This window comes from Aquila chrysaetos, chromosome 7 (assembly GCF_900496995.4).
Source record: "Aquila chrysaetos chrysaetos chromosome 7, bAquChr1.4, whole genome shotgun sequence".
Taxonomy (NCBI): domain Eukaryota; kingdom Metazoa; phylum Chordata; class Aves; order Accipitriformes; family Accipitridae; genus Aquila; species Aquila chrysaetos.
Genome location: NC_044010.1, coordinates 3,050,401 through 3,074,843, shown reverse-complemented (window position 1 = coordinate 3,074,843; position 24,443 = coordinate 3,050,401). Strand labels below are relative to the sequence as shown.

At 39.2% G+C, this 24,443-nt stretch overlaps 1 protein-coding gene across 1 annotated transcript in view; it reads left to right on the top strand.

Moving 5' to 3' along the window:
* GTF2E1 (general transcription factor IIE subunit 1) overlaps positions 1 to 24,443 on the top strand; it is a 56,438-nt gene that overhangs the window by 1,097 nt on the left and 30,898 nt on the right. The window contains exon 2 of the mRNA XM_030021046.2: positions 7,754 to 8,231. Coding sequence (XP_029876906.1) covers positions 7,784 to 8,231 — 448 coding nt within the window. The 5' untranslated portion in view covers positions 7,754 to 7,783. The remainder of the gene's footprint in view (positions 1 to 7,753; positions 8,232 to 24,443) is intronic.

Genomic DNA, 24,443 nt, shown 5'->3' with positions numbered 1-24,443 from the left:
TTCAGTTGCTCATTGGACTTTTCCACTAGCTGGTTCAACTGATTAAACTGTTGAAAAACCCAGTAAAAGGGGGAGGGGAGGTATTTTTCTGCCTTTTAGTGGTGTAAGTTGGTGCACAGGCAGGTCTTGTGAGCGCCAGAGCTGGCATGGGAGAGGGCAGAGCCACGTGCTCGGGAGAGGAGCAGATACCCTTCTGGTAGCAATGAGAGATGATGGGAGTTTCATTCCTACCTTCCACTTCCTTTAAGATACTATTTACAGCTCCCTTTCACACAGGATGCTGTAGGGAATTCTTGTCAACAAGAAACTACGTGAATTAAAACTAACCTAGTATCTTGTTATTTAGTTTCTCTGTTTCTTTGTTGCTTACATCCACAGTATATACACCTCTTTGGTACACCCTGATGAACTAAAACTTTTCTGAACCTAATACTTTTGTAAATCTTTGTCTTAATTCTTTCTGGAATTCCTGAAAGTCAGACAATACCACTCATGTCATCTATCATAATGAGAAGTGTGGTGTTCCAGGTCTCATTGAATCCAGAATGTGAAAAACAGTTACTGCTTTCTTCCTGTCAGAAACTTAACAAGGAATGCCAGGGTTAAGCCCGCTGTACTTGAGTGTAGTCATGGCTTCTTTGGCTTGATAGTTGTGAGAAACAGTCTTACTTTTTCCCTTTAAAAAAAAATTTAAAAATTTCCCAAACCTTACCACTTCATTATATGAGGGCCAATGCTGAGAAGTCTCCAAAATAATGGATGTGCTTCTGTTGCTATATGTTCAAATTGTAAGAGTTTTTGATGTCCGTGGTTAAAATGTTCTAGCAGCTTCACATTACAGTTGAGTCAATTTAACATCTTTGCCACCACTTGGGGAAAGCTCGCTGTTCTACATCCTTAGCCATGTTTTCTTCTCTCTGCTTTGCGTAGGCTCTAGTCTGGTAGCATAAATGATTTAGTTCTTTAACTTTTCCTCCTTGCCCTCCCTCTAAAATACCTTAAGTTTTTGACATGTTAGTTTTTCACTTTTAATCAGCTTGATTCACCTTGCTGCATGAGCAGGCAACTGGAAGAATTAGTGCAGAATCAGCGGGGGTTGTGGCTGAAGGCTGGGAAGGAAGAGAAAGACTTCTTTATGGGAGGGTTTCATTTGACTTAAGCTGTAACAGGAAACTTGTACCTTCACTATTTTAGCCACCAAGATTGGCCTTCAGTAAATAGCACGCTCCGTTTTTGTCTACAGCTACAACTGTAAACAGTTAGTTAATGCTAATGTGTATTTGAAGGACTTCTGAGCATTACATCTGTTTGTATACGTGCACGTAGGTAGTCCTTTAACTTATTGACATCTTGCTGTTGTTATGTGAGGTTTAGCTTACAAATGTGATTGAGAATTACATCCCGAGCCTGCATCATTCAGTTTCTGCCTTGCACAGTTAGGCCTTGTGGCCTTATCATGTGTAGTTTCATATATTTTTACTTGTGAAAATGTCCTAATTTCAGCCAGACCCTGCAGCCTTTCTGTGTGCAGTCACAGCACAACTTCTCACCTTAAGAGAAGAAAACCCCTTGATGCTTGTGGCATTCTGGTTTCAGTTTATGCAATGCCAACAAGAAGGTAGGATTTGAGTGAAAGCAGATTGTTCTTTTCTCCTTTAATGCTTCAGGTAGTGTCTTGCAATGAAAATACACGATTTCTCATCAAGATGTAGTACAGGAGGAAGACTGAGCAGCGGTGTTCCTGAAGTCTCCAGGGAGTAGAATTCAGTAAGCTTTTGGTAAAATGCCGGAAGACTTTGGGTTTGCAACTGATGTGGGTGGAAAAAAAAAAAAAGGTGAAAAAAAGCAGACTTGAAACTGGAAGCTTCTGTGCCATTTTCCATTTTCTGGAAAGGACGAGTAGCAGCTGAGGTTACATTGTACAGACATTTAAAATCTTGATGGCATGTTTTCCCACTGTAGTTCTGAAATTTGTGCCTTTCCTCCCCGTACTCAGGAAGATACAGAATCGCTCTTCTCAGCTTAACCTCACCATCTTCTAGAAGACAGAATTTTAAATTTTATTAGAGTGAGAGACTACAATACTAGGATCTGGTGTTTGCAAGGGACTGCTGGAGCGGCATACGGTATACACTGGCTCCAGGAAGCCTGTTGTACTTTGCCACATTCATAGGTGAGGGACTCTCTTATCTGATTTAGATTTTTCCTGAAGAAACTGTATCAGTGGTGTAAGCAAGCAATTTTTTTTTTTTTCCTTTTTTTTAAATCTTATGGCAGAAGCCTACAGAAACGTTTTCCAAACAAAGAGCACTAACAATTTAAATTAGATGTGGGGAAAAACAGGAAGCACCTTTCCAAGTGTGAACAGTATGTCTGATAGACCTAGGTTCCCAGCCAACATTTCATCTCCAAGTTTTCCTCCGAAAGAGATCTGGGGTGTTATAAAGGGTTTGCATACACAAATGAGTCTGAAGAGTAGTCTGCTTCCTTTTTCAGTATCCCACTTTTAAAAATGTTTGCCTTGTCAAATATATGAACAGTGAGACTTAATTTAATTTTTTAAGGTAAAGTTACTAGTGGAATCAATATAAGCCTCAAAGTTACAGGTTAAAACAAGGTGATGTTCATTTGCAGTATTGGATAAAAATTCAGGTTAATTTACTGGCTGACTAACGTTTTCATAACTTGTAGCTCTAGTTTCTTCTACATTGTGGCTTCTATGTATCGCCATTTTTAGCACGTGTCATCTTTTGTCTCAGCTTTAGTCAGGAAAAGCAGGAAGAACAGATCCAACATCCTCAGCACAATTCCTGTTAAAGTTCACAAAAGAATTCTTGAAATCTTTGTACATAGAGAAGAAGTATTCAGTTACTTTTGATGTTGAATCAGGAAAGTCCTGACCAGTGGAGATGTTTGCTCAGTTGAGTTTCTGGCTTCTGTGTAGTCTTTCATCCCATCATACTGAATGTTTTTTTGCGGTCACTTGCTCTCATCTCGATTTCCTTTCTGACATCTCTAGTTACGCTCAAGACCTACGCCTCAGGCATTTTACTCAACCTGAGGTATGACCTCCATTTTGTAGGGTGTACCCTGATTTTTCTTAACCCAGCAAAACTGGTTGTATAGTGTAACTTTAGGTCTGTCTTCTTGGTGTTGTCTTTTATAGCCATGTCAATATTTATTCTTATGTTTAGAGAGATTTTTTTTTTTAAAAACCAATTGTCTATTTAGGGTTGCTGTCCTACTGTGATAACATAGGACGTCAACCCTAAATATTCCTGCTATACCCATAATACTGAACTGTATTCACATAATTACCCAGAACAATTCCCCAACAGCTGTCTCTCTTAATAAAGCCCATGTTTAAATTTTGAAATTTTTCATTTGGGTGTTTCTGAATATCATCCTGTCCAGTGTGCTTTATTATTGGTGTTGTAGGTGCTTACTGCGTAGTGGTTTATCTTGGCCATTGATTTTCTTTTGTTTTTTCCCTGACAATGTCCCTTGATGTTCATACATTATTAAGGTCAGTACAGACATTATTATGAAACAGATGCACGTCCATTAAAACCTTGTTAGGAGATGTTACCGTATTTCTTTTCTTTGCACACGTAATTAATTCAGGTTTGACTTACTGCTTCAATGGAAGGTGAAATCACTGCTCAAGGATGCAATGGTAAAGTCCCATGCTTTTGAATTTTAAAATTATATTCTCATGGCGCTGGATTACCATTTGTGAGCTGGTTCACTGTCTGTCTTGTCTGGTGAAAGGTAGTAAGGATTTGGAGCTCATATGCTGTAGCCTGGGATTCTTCATGGCAGGGTGGCCAGATGCCAGCTTCTCCTAGAGAAACAACTTGTTAGACCCTGGCGTGGTCAGTTCTGGCAGTGATACGTGCTCTCTCTCATGGCTTTGTTCCGTATCACCTAACTTACATGAGAGCGTGATTATCGAGAATGATGTTGCAAAATAGGTCCTTCATCCGACCATACAGATCTTGTTCGAGCCCTTGTTGGCATTGGGCCTCGATGTAGTATAAATCCTGTTTTTTGCTGAACATGTGCCCGTGCTCCTTTTAAGAGCTAAGTTAGTTGTGCTCAGCATTGTTGACCTTCACATAGCAAAACTTGACGAAGGTGTTCTTTGGTGGCTGGCTGGCTTTTTTTTTTTTTTTTTTTTTTTTTTTTTTTTTAATCTGACACTAGTCAGTTGGCTGTCTTGCCCAAAGGCTGTCTTCTGCAGGATTTAGAATTTAATCCTTGTTAATCAATTTTTTGAAGTGGATATTAATGGGAAAGAATGGTTTGTGGTGTTTTCAGAATGCTTGTATTTCCATATATCCACGTCTGGAAGAAAACCAGTGTTAACACTCAAGATGCCCACCATTACCTGAGGATATAGAAAATTTGGACATCACTAAAAATCCCCAGTGGAGGAGACTAAATAATTGTGTAAAAACTCCTGGTTCCACTAGATGAAAAAAAATTTTTCTAGTGATTGACATGAAGAAATGTTACTGTATCTCTAACTATTGCTGAAAACCAAGAGAAAAGTATATGCTCTTAGAGGTGGTTTTATTTATTGGTCCCTTGTAGGTCTCAGTTTAAGCTGTTTAAGTGCATTATTCAGGAAATGGTACCTCAAATCTGTTTTGCAAGCGGCTGTGGAAGTCTACAGCTGTCTTCTCAATGAGATTCTTGCAGAGAAAATGCTTTCCATCAGCTCTCAGATGAGGTATCCAGAGTGAGATGTGCTTATTTAAAAACACTTTTCTCCTTTTTTTTGTTGCAACTGATGTTCTGAAGGTCACTGTGCCCACTGCAAGTTGCATTGCCAAGTTTTTTTGCAAGGAATTTTTAGGGGACATTGAATTGTTGAGGAGAGAAGTTTTGTTTGTTTATTTGTTTTTGAGATCAGCACCTAAAAACCTTTCAACTTTAAAGATTTGACTTTTTAAATCTCTTCTGGGGTGCCAGGTTTTATTTAAAATTGACCTTTACATTAATGTTATACTGTGCTTAAACTCTGAATAAGCGTTAATCAATTTGAATATATATAAAGGCTTCTGGCCAGCTTCTGCACTGACATTGTTTTATAGTATCAGTATGTTGCTGACAGATTCAGTCAAAAGCAAGATTTATCTTTAAGTGACTGAAAGACTGTAAAAATACCAACGAACAAAATTGATTTTCAGGGACAATGTCCTGTGATGGTATTCAGATTGGATTTGACTTACAGATTCAAAAATACTGTATGGCTAACTCGTGATGGGACATCCTTTAATGCTTTTACCTTTAATGCAAAGCTCTATAAAACTGTCCTTTGTGTGAGAATAAATCATTATGTATCCGGCATGCAAAAGAAGGCTAACTGACTCTAGAAGTACTTGTTTCACGGCTAATTCATGCTGAGATAAACATTTTAATTTAATTTCCTTGAAGGGAAGCTGGAGCTGGACATTCAAGCATTGTTTTCTGTGAGCTATTCTCAGCGTGCACACCAGCAGTCAACAGATGTTGTTCAGTTCATTTCAATTTCAGCACTGTGAATACCGTTTGGCCCTAAGTTAGAGAAAAAGAAAAGCTCAGGCAGGGAAGTGTTTTAAAAGAAAAGAATGAAAGTGGGGTTTTTTTTTCCTTACCTAAAAGGCAGAAAAGACAGGACAATCTTAATTTACTTACTGTTAAGCTACAGAATCTACAGCCTAATTGCTTTGCAGTTGCACTGGCCATAACCCTTAAGGGGAGCGTACCTCCTCAGTTGCAGAAGAGTAGGGGTTGGAGAGAAGTAAAGCTTCAATGGGTAATGTTGCTTGAAGTTCTTTGAGAGGGTAGTGTTGCTAATACCAAAAAAAAAAAAAAAAAAAAAATATCCAAGCAGGCTACTGTGATAAATGATCACAGATTTTTGAGTAGTCTTAGCTGATTGAAGCGAGTTGTCAGCTGCTTGGTTACATGTAGAGCTTGGTGATATCAGGGGGATGTCTTAGTGTGGGGAGTATAGAAAAGTTCTGTAATGGTGTTTGTCAAAAAGGATATTACAGGTTTTATGATAGCGATGAAGAAAATAGGATACCCATCCAGATCCTTTCTTCTGCTGTCACTCTCCTCTTTCCTTTATTTGATACTTGAATGCTGGGAAGGTATGTATACAGTGTGTGAAACATCTAATGGAAATGAAAATTGAGATTTGCAGAGTTTACTGTTTACGGTATTAGTTCACAGATAAAAATTGCTTAGCAATGATGAACAAACAGAACTTAAGGTGTAGGGTTTTTCTTCAGTTGAAGGAACCTTTTTTTTAAGAAATGGTTATTCATATCCTAAACCAGCATCAAAGTCTCATGTTGAAAAAGACTATTCAAAGTTGTATTTGAAGTTAACTGGAAGTACAACCCCCTGAATGAGTATTTCAAAAGCACCTATAATAATGCTTCATGCTTATTTTGAACCTTTCATACACGGAAATCCAAGTGCATTAGTAGTGGAGGGGAATTTTGTTACAGCCTACAGATGTGTAGACTTGAAAGAGTGGAGGGAAGATGCACAAAACCACCCTGTGAAATGATAGTAAACCTATACTCTGTGCTTTATGGAGTTGCTTCCCTTTTTCTCTACACTGGACAAAACTGGCTGCTTCAGAAGGGTCACTGCTGTTAGTTGTCTGATGAGGTTTGATTTTTGGCTATGTCTGTGGTGGGGGTGGCAATATGAGGAATTCCTTGCATGGTATGATGTTATATATCATCCCGTGTATGTCACAGAAGCATGTAATTGTAATGACCATTTGTGCCATTTGAAGTTAAGATAAATGAAGTGAAAGTACAGTATTTCTTAAGAAATTATTGTCTTGTCACAGACAGCACGGTCGTGATAAGTAACTCAAAAGATACTTCATGGAATACTTATTTCTTTTCAAACACATCATCTCTTCATGTTCACTTAGTCTTGATTTTTACTTTATTTATTGTGCTGTATTATCGAGGGGCTTCTAAGGCCTGAATGTGAGACACTTTAAATGAAGGATCAGTCCTTTGGAAGGACCTATTTGCTCATCCAAGATCAAGACTGAAGTAGTCTGTGATGTAGTTGGTAGTGCTAACAGTTTTCATGCTGCAGATGGTTGACTAGGGTCTATTTATGAGAAAGTAAGGAAAAAGTCTATCTGTTCTCATTGTGCAGCTGGGAGCTTTTGCTTGAATGCATACCAGTCTCTACTAGCAAGCTGTCCTCATGATATCTCTGCCCAGTGATGTCTGAGGAGTAGAAGCAGGCAGGGCTACTTATAATGTGATCAGATGACATCAACTGAGGCCATAAGACTTCTTCACTCTCTTGGGCTGTCTTAGGGCCTTTCTTGCAGTAGCCTTTTTCTGCTTCTCCCAAGCTACAAGTCTCAGTTGATCATGAAGCTGTCTACTGGAGCTCAGCTTCAAGACAGCTTGCTTATTCCAGCTCTCTTGGCTGTGAGTGAGTAGAAATGAAATCTGCCATATGTTATGGTACCAATTTCTTGTGGTTTTTTTTTTTTTTTTTTTTTTTTTAAGTTTTCTGTTGTTTTGTTATGAATGAGAGGTACCATTTCCTAATTCTACTTCTGTAGCATTGGCATTATTAACACCTCAGGGAGACAGTAGAGAGCTTGGGAAAGAGAAATGGAAAATATGCCATGCTTTTCTTAGCTCTAAGTGAGATAAAACTTTTGAAGTCAGAAGACTAGTTAAGAATCCTTCTGCCTTTTTTTTCATTGCAGTATACATGAAGCTTGAGATCTGAACCTGCTATGACTGACCCAGACGTCCTCACTGAGGTCCCAGCAGCTCTCAAACGCCTTGCCAAATATGTGGTGCGTGGCTTTTATGGCATTGAACATGCTTTGGCTCTGGACATTCTCATCAGGAACCCCTGTGTGAAGGAAGAGGACATGTTAGAGCTCCTTAAGTTTGATAGGAAGCAGTTGCGGGCTGTCCTCAACACCCTCAAGGGTGACAAGTTTATCAAATGCAGGATGAGGGTAGAGACGGCTCCAGATGGCAAAACCACCCGTCACAACTACTACTTCATCAACTACCGCCTTCTGGTTAATGTGGTGAAGTACAAGCTGGACCACATGAGGAGGAGGATTGAGACAGATGAAAGAGACTCCACCAATCGCGCCTCTTTTAAATGCCCCATTTGCTTCAGCACTTTCACAGACTTGGAGGCCAACCAGCTGTTTGACCCCAGGACAGGTAAGAGTACAGGTAACAGAATGCTGTTGCTCTCTCCTTCATCATGTAAGTGCTGGACTTTAAGGAAACATCCTGGGCTAATTCTTTTGAGCCTGGCCAGAGATGTCGGGCACTCTGTTTCTGCAGGTGGTAAATACTTGAATAAAATACAAAAGTACTGTAAATCCTTGCTGTGACCTAACAGTCATATTTTGCTGCCCCACTGGTAGTTGTTTTGGTAGTGGATGCAGTAGTTCTTATGCAGTCAGTACAGACAAATAGCAATGTTGGTAAAATGTTTGTACAAATGTTTTGAGTGCCAAGCAATAGAGAAATTGAGGTCTTATCACAATCAAATTAAAGGGTGAATAAGACAGTCTGTCCTTTTTGGAAGCTGGTGGCTTTTCAGTATAACCTGGTTTTGCCTGTAAATTTTATGACTTACTGGTAGTTTGCAGAAAGGGCATATATATAGTTGACTTTGGTATGCAAAAAATTTGTAATTTAGAGATGGTCATGCAAGGAGTGAGTTGTTACTGTTTAATTTTCTCCTAGCCAGTTCGTTATACTGCACAACCTTGCTTCCCAGTGTAAAGCAGTATCATGAAAGTTAAAAAAAATTAATTACAGACTTTATGTGGTGGGGAGTAAACAAGATTCTTATTCAAGTGTGTGTCTCGGTCTCAGTGGAGGTGCATATCTCTCATGCATGTGAAATAAGAATCTTTTCTGGGTGTCATTGTCTACAGGGGCAGTCCAAATACTTTGTGTCTTCTGTGCCAGGGAGGAAAGGGAAAAACACCTGCCCCTGATAAGATCCTATTTTGCTAGTGTAAACTAGGATTATTTTGGGGGGAAGGCAGGGAGCAGGGTTTGGGTGTTTGGCTTCCACCTTCTGAATTAGTTTCTTTACTTTTTAATTCTTTCCTTTGAAATATTTGTCCTGATCTTGCTTTTTCCGGAAAAATAAAAGAGCAAAAGTCAGGAGAGCTCTCAGAAACATTGGAGTGTGGTGCTTTGTGTCAGTTATCATAGTGAGAAACTGTAAAAACTCATTGTTTAGTGGTCTTGAAGCTTTTAATCTAGGGTTACATCAGATGTCTAATCTGCTTTGGAGAAGGGCAGACACCCAACAAACGTTCAGCCTGTCATTTTCCCTCTTTCCTGCCTCTAAAGATCAAGAGCTGTGAAGCTCCTTTTACATGAACAACTGTGAAAATGATATTTAGTACTAGAGAAGCAGAATCCACTAAGTCAAATAACGATCGTTGCTGTAATTCAGTGCAGCTCTCCGAGTAGAAGTTGTTCCCTCACGGAGCACCAAAACCAGCAGTGCCATCACAGATTTTCTGTGCTCACCACCGAGTACAGAAACTGCACATGCTGTCTACAGTAATGATCATCTGTGGCAGCTACAGTTGTGGGTGTTGGGCTGCAGGGCAATAGAACTTTTGCAGTTTGCTTCATTAAGGAGAGAGCAGCGAACCTGTGCAGAGAACAAACATAGTTGGGAGTGCGAGACAGTCATCCCAAGGGGACCTGTAACACTTTGCAGGTGAATCCTCCCAGCCTGTGTGGGCAGCGAGTTCCAAGAGCAAAGAACTGGCTGTCGAGGAGATGCAGAAGACAATAATGCTGGGATTCAGCTTTGACAGCAAGGCCTGTGCTCCAGGAACTGATGAGGTCAACCGAGGGTTTTTCTGCAGTACAGGCGCTGGCTGCCTTCACAGTGCAAAATCATTCACTGGCACACGGAGTGTTCTGCAGTTTTGCTGATGGAAAGAAAGGTTGAGTGCTGTTTTCTCAGCAATCCCCAGCAGTTGGTTTCTGTCAGTGTTAATGCAAATAACAAGACAGCCAGTTTACCTTCACTTACTTTCAATAAGAACATACCTGTTTAGAATTTATGTATATTCTGTTTCTCCTTATATAACTTTTAAGTCAATGATAGCTTTGTCTAGGTAGTGTGTGATGATACTGTTGTTTCTCAAGAGCTCTTACATGAAAACCAGATTGGATAGGGCTCTCCAGTTACTGTTTAAGAAGGGCTCATACTGTCTCCAAACCATGAGATAGCTGCTTGTTTCCATTCCAGGAAAATAAGTGGGCAATTTTGTTTGTTTTTTTCAGTGAGAATGGCTGCTTTATATTGCAGTGGATTGTGTTGTCTGCATATGTTTCCTGCTCCTTTGGAATTCCGTATTAGAAAAGAACTGAGACACCTTTGGGTCTCTCACAGAAGGGAGTTTATGAAGACAAGGCATGTAGAGGAACAAGGTTTACTAGATAGTGAATAGCCATCCTTTTCCAAGCATGTCTTTAAGCCCATATCAGGGCTATACATAAACCTCTCCCATGCATTGAAACTCATGACAGTTTCAGAGTCAACTGCTGAAGAGTAGCTGAAAGCCACATGAATTTCAGTCACGGTTTACCTGAGCTGCTCCTGGACTGCAACCATGTTGATAACATTTTCTGAGTTAAAAGGCCTGTGGGGCCAAAGTTTGTTAGTCCATGGAGCAAGCAGAGCATGGAAGGCATTCTCTGCGCTAGACTAGAGCAAGCTCCGACCTGTCATTAAAAGACAACCTGTTTCACTATCTGCTTCTTGTCTTTTTGTCCTTGTCAGTCAGAGCTGGGTATGATTTAGATGTCTTATGTTTACTTCTGCTTCACTTTCCTCTTCCCTAGTTAAAACTCAAATGCAAACTCTGAGCAATTGTTGTAGAATGACAGTAGGGCTTTTTCAGCTTTGTGCTCTACTCCATTTGTGAATAATTTTGAAATAAACTGAGGTGGTTATTTTTCATCCAAAGATGTGATTATTGATGTTTTTGGAAGGTGGAAATGTGTCTGCTGAAAGAAAATAATTGATAGTAACAAGGATATGTTTTCAGGTCACATAGGTATAGATGTGCTTTGGTTGCTGTTCATCAAATTTATTTGGAAAAATATTTTTGAACAGAGTAGCAAGTTTGCCACTAAGGTAATTTTAAATGTAGATTTAAAATGGTATAAATGTTACTTTGAGAGTGTGATATCTCTGTTTTTAAAAGTATTGTATGATTTTTCTCCATACCTTTTTCTGCCATTAAACATCTCAACCCAAAAAAGCTCCAAAAACTTACTATGCTGTCAAAGGTTGAACAAAGGTTGTCTGGTACTCGTAGGAAGTTCAAAGACAGGAATTGTGCAATGTTAAACAAACTGTCAGATGGTGAAAGTCAAGGTGACAAAAAAACCCAGAGTTTTGCTGCTGCTTCCAACTCAGAAAGCGATCTTTTGAAAAGCGAGAAGAAAAGAAACATGTTGTGTTGGAGGAATCACTTGGTTGACCAGTGAGTGCCTGCCAGCTCTAACCACGGTGTGCCAAGGTCATGAGTTTTAGTCCCTTATGCTCTAAATGAAGAGCTTGAACAGATCTTCAGATATTACATTTTCTCCTCAGTGGCAGTTTTTATTGTTGCCTCCAAAGAAGCAGTATCAGTAACTTCTGCTTTTAGAGGCAAACAGCCTGGACACTGGGTGCTTTTATTTTGCAAAAGTTTGCTGTGGAAATTTTTAGCAAAGCTAAGAAGAACTTTCTGATTCAAGAGGTCGCAGATTTGCGGTTTGCCTATTGACCTGGTAGTGCCTTTGACAGGAATTGGTGAAGGCTGAGTTGTTCTGCTGAGCGGACAGTGCTTACCCACTTTTGTGAGTGTTTTGAGATCTACAGAAAGAAAAACAGTAATGCTATATGAATGAAAGGTGTTACTTCTAGCCTTGTGTTTCAGATGGGATGACTGAGAAAGGAAAAAGATTGTAGTTTTCCTAGAAGATCCTAATATAAGCACTTGAAATATAGATCATTGCCTTTCACTTGTGCCATTGTCTGCTGTCTACCTGTGCTCTGATTTTTCATCACTTTGTTCTGCATGTGAGCAATTGCACGCAGCTGCCATTGTGATGAAGCCTCATGTAGGTGGAAAGCTGCAGCCATTCCCTTAAACAAGGTAAGGGCTATGTCTTGAGGCAGGGATGTACAAGAAAGTTCAACTGAATAGCAGTAAGAAAAGCCAGCTGTTAAATGCATACAGTGAATAACTGCTGAAATCCATCTCTTCCCAGACCTGGGCTGACAGTGAACACTGACATACGGGTTTTCAAGTGTTTCACCTAGAAATAGAACGTTACTTCATCAGGCTCTTACACAGGCCTATGGGAAGAATTTTCTTCTCTGCGCTTTTCAATGTAGAAACTACGGAAATTTGGTTTCTGTAGGCCAATTCCTGATATTGCAGAGCAACCAAAACAACTTGATACCATCTTGTGGATTGGATTTAAAAAAAAAAAAATTCTTGGAGAATTAAATATGCACAAGTCTGTTCTTCGGAGTTTGGGGGGAAGGAGAGGAGGAGCTGCATTGTCTCACCCAGTAGAGGGAGCTGTCTTCTTTTCTCTATACATACGGGTTTGGGTTGATTAATTTATTGAATGTCACAAAACTGGAAATTATGTTCATGGATATGTGTTCTGTAGTGTGATTAATTGGATCTGGCTGGGGAAGGTCTCTCTGATGTATCCTGTTCTCATACCCTAATCATATTTGTAAATCTAGTGTAGCGTTGGAGTTGACTGTCAAATTCAAGGTCAATTTGAAAGGAAGTATGTGACTAGAAACTGCAAAAGGGAGAGTGGAGTTGAAGTGAAGGAGTGACAGAAATGAGATCCCGCAGTGCATCACACTATTATTCAGCCCTGGATTTCTTTAGGTATTCTAAATGCCAAACCGTATCAGGATACTCACCAGCATAGCAGGTGAATTTGATGTTAGAAGGAAAATATAACACTAGATGAAGTAGTTTTTCCTCTGTTCTCTTCTACCTTTGCAATATATTTTTTATCCAGTCTTGTGTTTCTTTCCCTTCTGTTACTGTGAAGAAAAATCTTGATGTTAACAGTAAATTGTAATTACAGTTGGTCTCTCTCTTATGTACATCTATACATTGTCCTCACCATAACATTCAGTTAGATAAGACATGAATAATAGTGGAAGGAAAAGGATGAAAGATAAGTGGGTAACGTGAATCAGGAAGATGATGCTGTTGGGATGTTCTTAATTGCTGTTGTAATCACTGGAGTCTTTTGTTGTTATTGGAAATCATAGCAGCTAATTACTTGTCTACTCTTTGCCCTCCCACAGTTTGCTCTTGGTTTGATGAATGATTTTGGATATAGCTATCTTACTGTTCCTGAAGATGCACTGTAATAGTAACATACTGTGTACCTGGATCCCTTTCTTATTTTGTGTGCTGATATGAAATTTAATTTGGGAAGAACAGATTGAAGGTGGCAATATCAGTTTTATAGAAGGGAAGACAACACCTTGAATTTCATTTTAACTCGTTTTAACTGTCAGCCTCTCATGTCATTTTTGTACTTCATAACAGAATTGCACATAATGTGTTCAGAGACTGGTTTTCTGTACCTGTCACAAGGCACCTTATATCACATTCAGGCAGCCTGTATGCAGCTGAGCGTTTGTATGGTTTGGGCCCTGTTACTGAGATTAGAAATTTGACTAGTCTTTGATTTTTGCTTTGGTCTTATGTGTTGACTTGTAGAGCTACTGCCTTTTCTTCTGAGTGCTCAGCTTTTCACTTCATCCTCAGTGAGCTATTCGGAACACATCTGTCTTCTTCTCTTCTTGTTTTGAATTTCCACTTCCTCAGGCAAGTTCTACACTAGCTTCAAATCTTCCTTATCTGATTCAAATTACTTTTGAGCCTGTCCTGTCTATTTTGTTAATTTTTTCTTATGCTTCCCCTTCTCCCTGTTTTTTGCCTTTTCTTGTGGAGCTCTTGTGTCCATTTCTGGTACATCTCTTTTTGTGTTCTGTCCCTTCCAGCCATTAGAGAGAGAAAAAAAAAAATCACTTAAAGCTATTTATTCTACATATTCACACTATGTAGTCAATCCTGTTTGATCTTTATGGTGTTGATTCTTGTCCTTTGGGTTCAATGATTTTCAGAACAGGCATTCTGGATAGCTTTGTCTACCATGTACTGCTGTGCTGTGCTATATGATATTACCACTACAACAATTTGCGGCTATTTACCAGCCAAAATTAGGACTTTAAAAGTCTTTTTGTAAATTGGCATACCAGAAACTTCCCTTGAAAAAGAAAGGATTCAGAGCAATTCCGTTTTGAACAACTTCAAGTTCTGTGAAGTTTTTTTTTTTTAATTGTTGTTAGCTTTCCAAGTATATGTAAACCCATCAGTGTGATTTTTCTTGACTTTACAGGCGCATTTTGTTCATTTTGTTTGTCTGTGCTGCCACTGAGAGCTTTTGGCAAACACCAACAGAAGGAAACTGCCCATGCTCTGCTTAGTTTCTCTGTTTCTATTCAAATTTCTGGCAAAAGCTCCAAGAGTATATCTGTCAGCTTTACTCTGCTTCAGCTTGATAAGGCCTGGAGCCACAGGGAAGGGAAAATTGAGAAAAACATATCAGAATTAATGCATGTTTTTCTAAAAGTAAGAATACTCTTTAGAATGACTTGAAAGGGATGTGTAGGTTTCATCTCTAACTTGAACTCTTTCTCTGCGGGTTGGACACCCTGTCTGGAAGATAACTATCTAGTCTAACCACAGATCTCAGCTTGGTGGAGAAGCAGGTGAAGGTAGTGTTAGCCTGTGCTATGCAGAACATCAGACTGGAGGATTCAGAAAAGCTGTTGCCCGTAGAGTGCTGGCTGGTCACTTCCCCGTGTTCCACATTGACCTCTGGCTGGTGTGCTGTGTCTCTTAGATTAAAAACAGTATCTGATAAACACATGCCCTGACTTACAGTATTGATACCATTTTTTTTTGTCTGCAAAGGACATTTTATTATTAGAAGTGCAAGAAATAATTGCCCTTCAAGTAAAGGTTATCACTTTTCACTTTTCTCTTGGCTTTGCAAATTGAAATAGATAACAGCAAGATCTCTCTAAAATCTGTGAATATTGCTAAGCCGTTTGCAGTGATGAAAGCTGGACTGTAGCATTCCTATCTTTTACTCTAGTAACTTGCTGTTCTTTTGAAACTGCATCCTTGGTAATACCATCTGCAAAGCATGTCATCCTTTTAGGCATGGGTATCTGTAAGTTGGATCAGGAGCTCAAGGAGAATCCTGTTACTTGTGTTGCAGTCTCTCTGCTGTTGGATACAATTTGAGGGTATAGTATGTTGGCTCAGTAGGTATTTTAGCATAGTCTTCTTGGTTGAAGTTTAAAAAAAAAAAAAAGTTCCTTAATTCCTAATGAGCTTCCTTTGGATATTCCCTCTGTCCAGTTGCATCTTTCTCTGCTTACTGTCTGGATCAATTTATCCACAGTAGGACAGAGGGAAGAACTCTGTCAGCTCAGAGCTGCTGAGGTCATGCATATGAGCTGGAGCAGAAATAGCTCTTACTGAGGAGAGGAAAGGATTCCTCTCTTCTTTTACAATTTTATATTGAATATGTATTAAATCATCCGGCGCTTCTGAACGATCAATAATTTGATGTGTGTCTCATGCAGTCCATTTTTTGAATGTTTAATTTACCTTTTCAAGGAAATGTCTTTGAACATTCAAAAATTCTGTTACAGTATTTTTAATTTAGTTGGGCTAAAAATGGTCTGCACGCTGAGATGAATGAGCAACTCAGTGTTCCTCTAGGTAATACAAAGTGGTTCTGAAGGTGCTTCTTTTTTTTTTTTTTTTTCTTCTATTTAAGACATTAAATGTTAAATTGCTCCCCTTCTGTAATTGCAAACCCAGGTCAGCAGGAACCATAGCATGAAATATAGACTAATGTTGTTGTTGTGAAATGCAGAAGCAAATTCAGTTGATAACTTTTGAATTTTCTGGAGTTTGCTACCTAAACTATGCCCAAGAAATAAATACATATAGGCAATTCTGCCTATACATTGCAGGCTGTGATCAAGTTGCTATTTCACAACTGAGTTACAGCACTGCTATGCCTGTAGAGCACCTTGCATGCCTTATTCTTCACTGGTAACCTGCTGTGGCTCCCTGGCAGAGCTTATTAGCTTGTATCCCATACAGTGCTCTGGAGAAACATATTTTGAACTGCTGTCTGGGCCCCTGGACTGTCTTTGTATAGCTGCACTGGGTCCTTGGCCAGAAAAAGCTAGTGTCTTTTTTGTTTTTCAAATTAAGATCAGAGTAATACACATGGTGTGTTTTTTCCCAAAGTGCTATCAGGGTAGAAGTTAGAGGCCCAAGTGTGTCCATCCTACTGAAATATGTCTTCCAGCGCATGCTGCAGGTCAGGCATGGTGCTGATGCCTTGTCAGTGTTGCCTGACGGGTGGTGAGATGGCATAGTAATACTGTAATTATGGTGGTCAAAAATGGTAAGTCACGATGAAGTAACAGTAGAATGTCATAGGCACCTGTATGAATCCTTCATGAGTCTATGAGTAAGTCTTGTAAGATTGGTGGTAACGGGGGCTTTACCGTGAAATGCTTCATTAGGTAGATTCGATCAGCTTTTCTTCAACTATTCACAAGTTCTACAGGGTGAAGTGGAAAGGGAAAGTATCTGTGGTCATCTGGTATTTCTTCAAGAGGAAGTATTTTACTTCAGGATTTTTTTTTTTTCCCCCATTTTCTGCATGTATCTCTCAGATGCACCAGAGATGTGTCTGTCTTTTTGCTATGTGGAGGCATATAGCAGAAACTTCTTGCCCATCTGAAGGAGTCTTTCGGGAGCCCTGACCAAAAGGTCATTTAAACAAGTAGATGTAGAAGTCTTGAAAACACTACTAAGCTGTACACAAACTCTAGAACACAAATGAAAGCTGCCCAGAATGGTTTGCTGAAGCCAGTTCTGGTTAGAGGAGTTCTGACTTGCTTGGTTTGAGTGTTTGGAACTTTATAGTATTTTTTTGAGGATGAAAAGTAAGTCCTCTACAGGCAGAAGTAGAAATTGTAACACCTTGCAAGGTAAGATGTTATACCATACCTTGCAAGGTAAAGTGTTCCAAGTTCAATTGCTTCTTTTTAAAGCAATATGCCTTCTCAGGCGGGCCTAACTTTCAGTATGTCTAGTGAAGTAGTCTTCTGTTCTTTGATCTTTTTTTCAATGCCTGAATTTGAGACTAGCCTGATGAAAAGCAGTTGTGGCAGAAGAGTGAAATCTCTTACTCTTGAGGGATGGGAAGAGGAGGGAAGAGACTCTTTCTCTTCCCGGTCTGGTAAAGTGCTTTTAGGTTGGTGTGGGTGGTTGTTTTTGTGGGTGGGGTGTGCATTTTTGTTTTGGTATTTTTTGGTGGGTTGGTTTTGGGTTGTATGTGTTTTTGCGTTTTTTTTTTAATTTTGTTTGGGTTTTTTTTTTTTGCATTTAGCTTTTCACACTTTAAAGATGTGAATGCATTGTCATGTGTTGAAAAGGTCAAAGTTGGTCCCTATTGCCACTTAATTCTGTACTCAAGACGTGTACATTTGAACCTTGATCTGTGAGTTTGGACAAATATCCTTTCCACTAATCTGTTACATTGTCTGAAAAATTAACAACTTCCCCTCTGGCAACATTCAAGCTGTTCTTTCTGTTATCATGTCAGTTCAGACTGGTTTCCCAGCTTACCAAGAAATATCAATTGTATGAATGAGTGAAAAACATGGGGTTTCTGTAGTGAGCTGATCAATTGTGCTGCAGGGGTTCCAATGAGGATGGTTTCTGCTAGCCAGTTTTCACAATAGCCGAGTATTGTGAGGATGAAGTGGCTTGCAGGAGCATGCCAAGTGAAACTGCAGCAGGTGCCCTAATGGAAATGCTTGAGAGCTGGCAGTAATGCCATCCCCCTACATGCCAAACATACACTTTTTGCAGTTGCCATCCACACATGCCCAGCCAGCGTACAAAATCTGCTTTCGTTCATTTACAAGAATAAGAACTATTTGTGTCCCCGCTAGATTCAATCTGGTTCTTAAATATGGTAGATGGGTTTGAGGTTACCAACAGTAATCTCAAATCCAAAGCAATATTCAAGTTCATTTTAATAGAAAGTTGCTGGTTCCTTCTATCTTGTGTGACATGTTGCGGCGAGAAATTTGGCAGCTGGTTTTCCAAAAGAGTGGCCGACTGCTGTGAAGCTGTGTGCACATCAGTGTTGTAGACAAAGGTTATGTCAGTATAGTAGTTGGAGAAATGTAGGCACAGCATTTGGGTGGATTTGGGCCAAGAGATTTGAGTGGATTACAAAGTTAGGAAGCAAAGCAAATGTTCTTTGCTTCCGTTAGCCTTCTGTTGAGCTATAAGAGAGCTTGATCTTCCACACTGTCTGAAGCTATTGCACATTTCAAAAAGGTTAGGTGTGCGAATTGGGATATTGTGTCAGAAATACTCTTTCTGAACCTGGACACATAGCCTACGAGGTAGCCAACTCAAGGGATCTATACTTTGGTGGTTCTACTTAAACATCGCCTGATACACATGCTTGTGGCAAAGCAACTCTTGAAAGAAGATGGCAGGAGGAACACAAATTCAAATTCTTCTAAAGAGTCCTTCCTTGCCCACAGACTGTATGTTCGTTGTCATTGCTTGCTTTAATCAGAAGTGCAGACAGCCTGGTGTATATCTAAAACTTGCACAACTGAAATGGAGAACTCACAGTAATATGCCGGTGTTGAACAGATTTGTATTTAAAATATTTGAAGGGACAAAAATGTTCCACAAGCAATAGTGCTCATTCTGTTTCTTGCTAACTGCAGTTTCTGATGAATAGGTGCAACTGGGAATGCATGTAGGTAATATATTCATTGCTTGCTTTTTTTTTTTTTTTGAGTCCCATTACAAAATAAAGCCAAAAATAAGGTGAGGTTTGTATTGTTAAGCATGCTGCTAATCAGTTATCAGCTATGAACGTTAAAATTTCTGTCTGAATTTCTTGACAGCTTGATGTTAGAGTCTGTAAGTTCTACTAACGTATCATTGTTGAATAGTGTAAAATTCTTAATTTCTGCTCCTAAAATAGAGAAAAAAACCCCTCTGAACTCCACTTCCATCAGCACAGAGTTGCTCATAAATATGTATTTTCACTGCATTTTTCAGTCTTGCTTTAACCCTTCTAGTGATTCAGTATAGCCCTTATCACTGACTTCGGGAGAATATTTTGCAGTGTAGAAGATTTTTTCTGAAGAACTTTGTCCTGTTGCACAAAACTTAACTTTCATTTTTGGAAGTAATTATCTTTCTGCATCGTCCCCCACAACTGTGGGCTGAAATTGAACCAAAAGAACAAAACTATGCTAAGAGTCTTCATATTGACACTTCCTTGCTCCCGGGGAGGCTCAGGTTCAGTATCTTCTTTTTTTCCTGTCATGTATTAGATTATTGGTCTGTGTGCTTCTTACTCATTCTAATAGTACTCCTCCTTTTTAATTAAAATGCTATTCCCCTGCCCATGCTCTCCAAAAAGAGGCAGAGGAAGAATTTTTCTGTTAATAACACAAAAAGAAGCATTTGGGCTGAATGTTTATACTGTTAAGGTCTCAAGGTAACAGAAATAGTTAATATTTGAAGAAAGAAATTCTATCGAGCCATATTGGCTATGCAGATAAGAGAATGATTTTGCTGCTGGAGGATCAAGCTTTTTTGCCATCTAGAGGTAACAAGCTTTTTTGCCATCTAGAGGTGACAGCTTTTTTGCTTGAAAAATGTGAGATTTGAGGAGGAGGAAAGAGGAAAATGAAAATTTAGAGATTAGGGGATTGCAGAGCAAGACAATAGTCATTTTAGAAAATAAATAGAGAGTCCACTGTTCACTGTTCCACCTAACATGTGCTCTTCAGGGAGAGGCAACAATAACAAGAGGCATAAAACCTACTTGGTGAAGATTTGCATTTCAAAAGGATTGGCAAGGCTTTTAATTCCCTCCACCAGGGATGGCAAGGAAAGGCATTTCGTCAGAACACAGCATCCTGTCTTCAATGATTAAAGGAAATCTGGGTTTAGGAAGGAAATAGGCAGCTGCTTTGGCAGAACAGGAGAAAGCTCAATAATACAAAATCGCTCTGATAATGCCAGTCTAAAATTGCATCGTGGAAGAATTTTCCCTCTTTGCAGTAAAAAATTTTCCTCCTCCTGGGGTGTTTAATAGTTTTATTCTTACTCTCCTGCTTGTTCGTGGGGACTTAACTGTGGCTCATAAAAGTTGTTTGGTTGTGCTTACAGGTGGAGCTGAGGCAGGCTGTCTTTTCTGGATTACCTTTGCTGTTAGTCTGAAACAGTATGATCCAGTTTACTGAGTTCAGGCTGAGAAAAAGGGTTAAACTACTCTGCTTCTGAAAACAATCTTAGTGACAAGTAAATAAATGCATTTAGCAGTTTTACTGCATGACCCGAGTATATAAACTTTTAACGTCTGTGATTATGGGAATACTTGAATACTGTAGTTTTAAGTTGCAAAGAGAAGATTAGTGACTTCTGAATGTAACTCACTGGAGTTGAGAGGAGAGACCTGCTTTTTAATTTCCATAATAATTGCACTGAGCTGGTGAAACTGATTAAAAAGGGGTTTGCTTGTCTAACCCTCAAGCCTAAAAAGAAGCAGATGTAGGATCTTGCAGTGAGTGGAGGACAAGGATGTAACATGACCATAAAAGACAAAGGATTAGGTGATTTGTGATGCTTCACTCAAGCTGAAATGGAGGGATGGCAGTCTCAGTGGTTCTCCCTGCTTTGTAAACAAGATCCCAGGAATATATAATGATTGTTGGGACCTGACCACATCAATTTGAAAAACAAACCAACCCACCCCCACATTTTTTTCATATGAGAAGTCAGTAACAGTCGTAATTAAATTGGCTGGTATGTATGTGTGTATAAAAATATTGATGTAAAATCTTAAAAATGTCAGAGAAGCTGATGAAGGAAGAGGAAATAATCCTCACCTGCTGTATGTGGTATCAGCTAACACTTGGGCTGGTTCTGTGCTTGACTTGATCCTTTTCGGGATTTTAAAGTATTTAACTCGGAGATCTGCACATGCTCAACACACAGTTGAGCTGCTTATCACCCAAATATTTTTATGTGATAACCAAACATTGGGTGTCCAGACTGGAATGTTTTTGCTGAGGAATGAGTTCCTCAGTCCTGCCTGTATTCCTTCTTCTCTGCCAAGGGTCTTGCCACTGGTACATGCTTTGGTGTTTCATCTCGGTCTGCCTGGAGCTGGAAGTTAATGACCCAGAAAAGCAGTAACTTGTAAAGCAGACAGGAACTTGCTGCTTTCAAGCAATGAAGGCTGCTGTGCTCCTCAGCACTTTAATATTTGCTTCCAAAATGTAATCCTAATCATAATCTGAATCTGTAGTGTAGTACACATTCAGGAATTTGGGTGTTAAGGATTTGCTGCTTTGTGTGTTGTCAAGACTGCAGTGGTTACAGTCCAATGCAGGGACAAACAGCTTCAGTTGTGGAACCGGAGAAGATGTGGCTAAGCCTGAGTTTGACCCATGCCCGCATCAGGATGCAACTTTTGGATCCTCCTAAATGTTCCTTGGGTGACTGTCATTTAGATGTCACAGCAGAAACTTGCAGGTTGACATACTGGGCCTGAGCTCCAGAGATCCCCCTTCTACCACATACTCATATGGCTTTATGACTTACTACTTAGGTTCTCCATCTTAAAAATGGGACATGTGTAACACCTTTTCTTCACAATTGCTTCATTTGTCTGGTTAGACTGACGGCTTTGGAAGCAGAATACTGCTTACCAGGTATTTTTTGCAGGTCTCCCATTCTGTGCAACTCTGAGCCTCTGTATCCCACATGAGTAGGACTGATGCCTCGGAAATACCAATGAGTCTCTGGTAGTCTTCAGCACTGTTCCAAAATTTCATTTTTATATTTAAGTAGAAGACAAATTATAAACAAGTGTTTACAAATATCTGAGGTTCTTCTGTCTTTCTCTCTTCTCTTGGATTTAAAGAGACTTTGTTATCTTTGATAAAAATGAGTCTTTTATACCTTGCTCCTCCCTTTTCAGAGTATAGGTGATGAGTTACATCACAAATTCAAGTTCACTGGTGCACTGCTGCTCTTCCACCTGGGAAGAAAAGGAGTAAGAGCTTGTTTCTCTTAACCCCTTTTTATTTGAATTTTAATTTATTGGCTCACTTAAATCTGGTAAAATACAAGTTAAATCTGTGCACAATGCATTTCTAACAGCAAGATGGCAATTTACCTTGGAATTGTGCCAATTCCGCTTGCTCTGATAGAAGCATTTGTGGTACCAAGCAAGAGTGCGTACTTAAGGAGAGGGAAGGCAAAAGCAAGTAAACAGCACGGCAGGCCTTCTATTTGAAACTCCATGTGAGAGCTGAGAGATTTGCAATTAATGTCCGTATGTTTGTTTATAATCAGTTTTGAAAGGAGCATTAAGACCGTGTAAGCTTCTGAATGCTGAGAGACAGGAAATCGGTTTTGGAAATCTGCGTCTGAGAATTCATTGACGTAGGTTTTTTTTCTTCAGATCACTGCCTGTATCAGAATTTGTGCAACAAAAAAATTCAAATATGCAGTTGCTGATTTTTTTTTTTTTTTTCTTGAAGGCTATATAAAGTCACTTTTTTAATGTAATGGTAGTGTTTGCTTACAGGTATGCTATACAATTACTCAGTGTCAAAACATTGATTCCTCAACTTGTGATCACTCCTCATTTAGGAACTGCTGTCAGCTGTGATGCAAAATCCTTTAATATATTTTGTGATATACTTTTTCTTTTCAGTTTATAGCAGCTAAAGCTTGGAATTGGTATCTTACTCAGAAGTTATCTTGTTCGAGAATATCCCTAGAGGTATAGTCTCAAGCATAGACACTCTGATCTTGTCTGTGTAGGTCTTTGTAAGTGTGCCAATATTGCAGTGTCTGGACAGTGATATGACATACTGTTTTCATGCCTATTCTGCCAAACCAAAGGTGCCTTTATAAGGCTTACAATGGTCTTCTGTAGGCAGTGCAGCAGGTAAAGTGGTGGTATGGGTGAAAAATATAAAAAGCGTGATGCTTTGGACTTTAGTAAACATCATCTTGTTGACTGCTGACAATTTCTGTAAGTTTATAAAGACAGTTTTTCATTCCAATTGTGTCTTCTACCATGGGTTTGCTGCCTTTTCCAATTTTGTCTCATTAGTACATTGCATATGCATATACAATTCTACAATCAAAATCTTTAGTAGAAAGTATGAAATAGAAGTGAACCAGGATAGACCCTTGAATGCCCTCTAGGGCTGACAGTGAACCATGTTTTTTTTCTAAAAGTGTTGTTCTCCACCAGTTTTGCAATCATTTTCTGATGACTTTATCTGGACTATGTTTCTTTAGTTGTCTGATGAGCATACAAAACAAAGTTGAACATCCTCCCTTCCCCCAATTAAAATAGATTGCTTCCTGTTTTTCCCATTATCCTTGAGCTTCTCCAAAACTTAAGATTGCACTCACTTTTTTTTTTTTTCTGTAATAACTCATTCCTGCTCAGTTCCCTCATATGAGTAAATTTTCTTCTGTGCTTTGGCCTCCACCAACATCCAGTTTTCCTTGAGTGGGTTATGAAGTGTAATCCCTAACAAAATGAGCTGTGAGTTTCAGCCATCCTCCACCCTTCCCCAAATCCTGAATGCCAGTTGCAGGGCTCGCTGCCGTCTTAGTTGTTTTTCTCTGCATTAGCTCAAGGTAACTGCTTGTCCTGGTTTTGGCAACTGGTTAAACCACGACACTGCTGTTCCTTACTGGGCTGCAAGAGAGTAGATAATATCCTTGGGAGTAGGAAGGAGGAGAAAAGGCCATCTGCAGCAGTCTCCATAGTGGGGTGCATGCAAAACAATCCATTAGGGTGTATGAAGAAAATATTTTTTTGTACCATTAATAAAATAAAAAACTTGTAGTTTTTCATCTTTATCTCATCCTATATCTATTTTTGTGTATGTTTTATAACGTACATAACATTATTACAGTAGTACATGTAGGTAATTTATAAGTAAATATCCTTATATTGAGGGCGCGTGCTGAAAAGATTTTTTTACTGATGTGGTGTGCAATCAAAAAAGTTTGGAGACCAATGATCTGGAGCATCAAATTTCCTTCCAAAGATAACTTCCAGTCCCTTGCTCAATGTCAGGAGCTTTGTCCTGGAATTTTTTTTTTTTATTTTTTTTTCCTTAAATCCAGAGCATTATCATTTTATTGTTTAAGGGTTAAA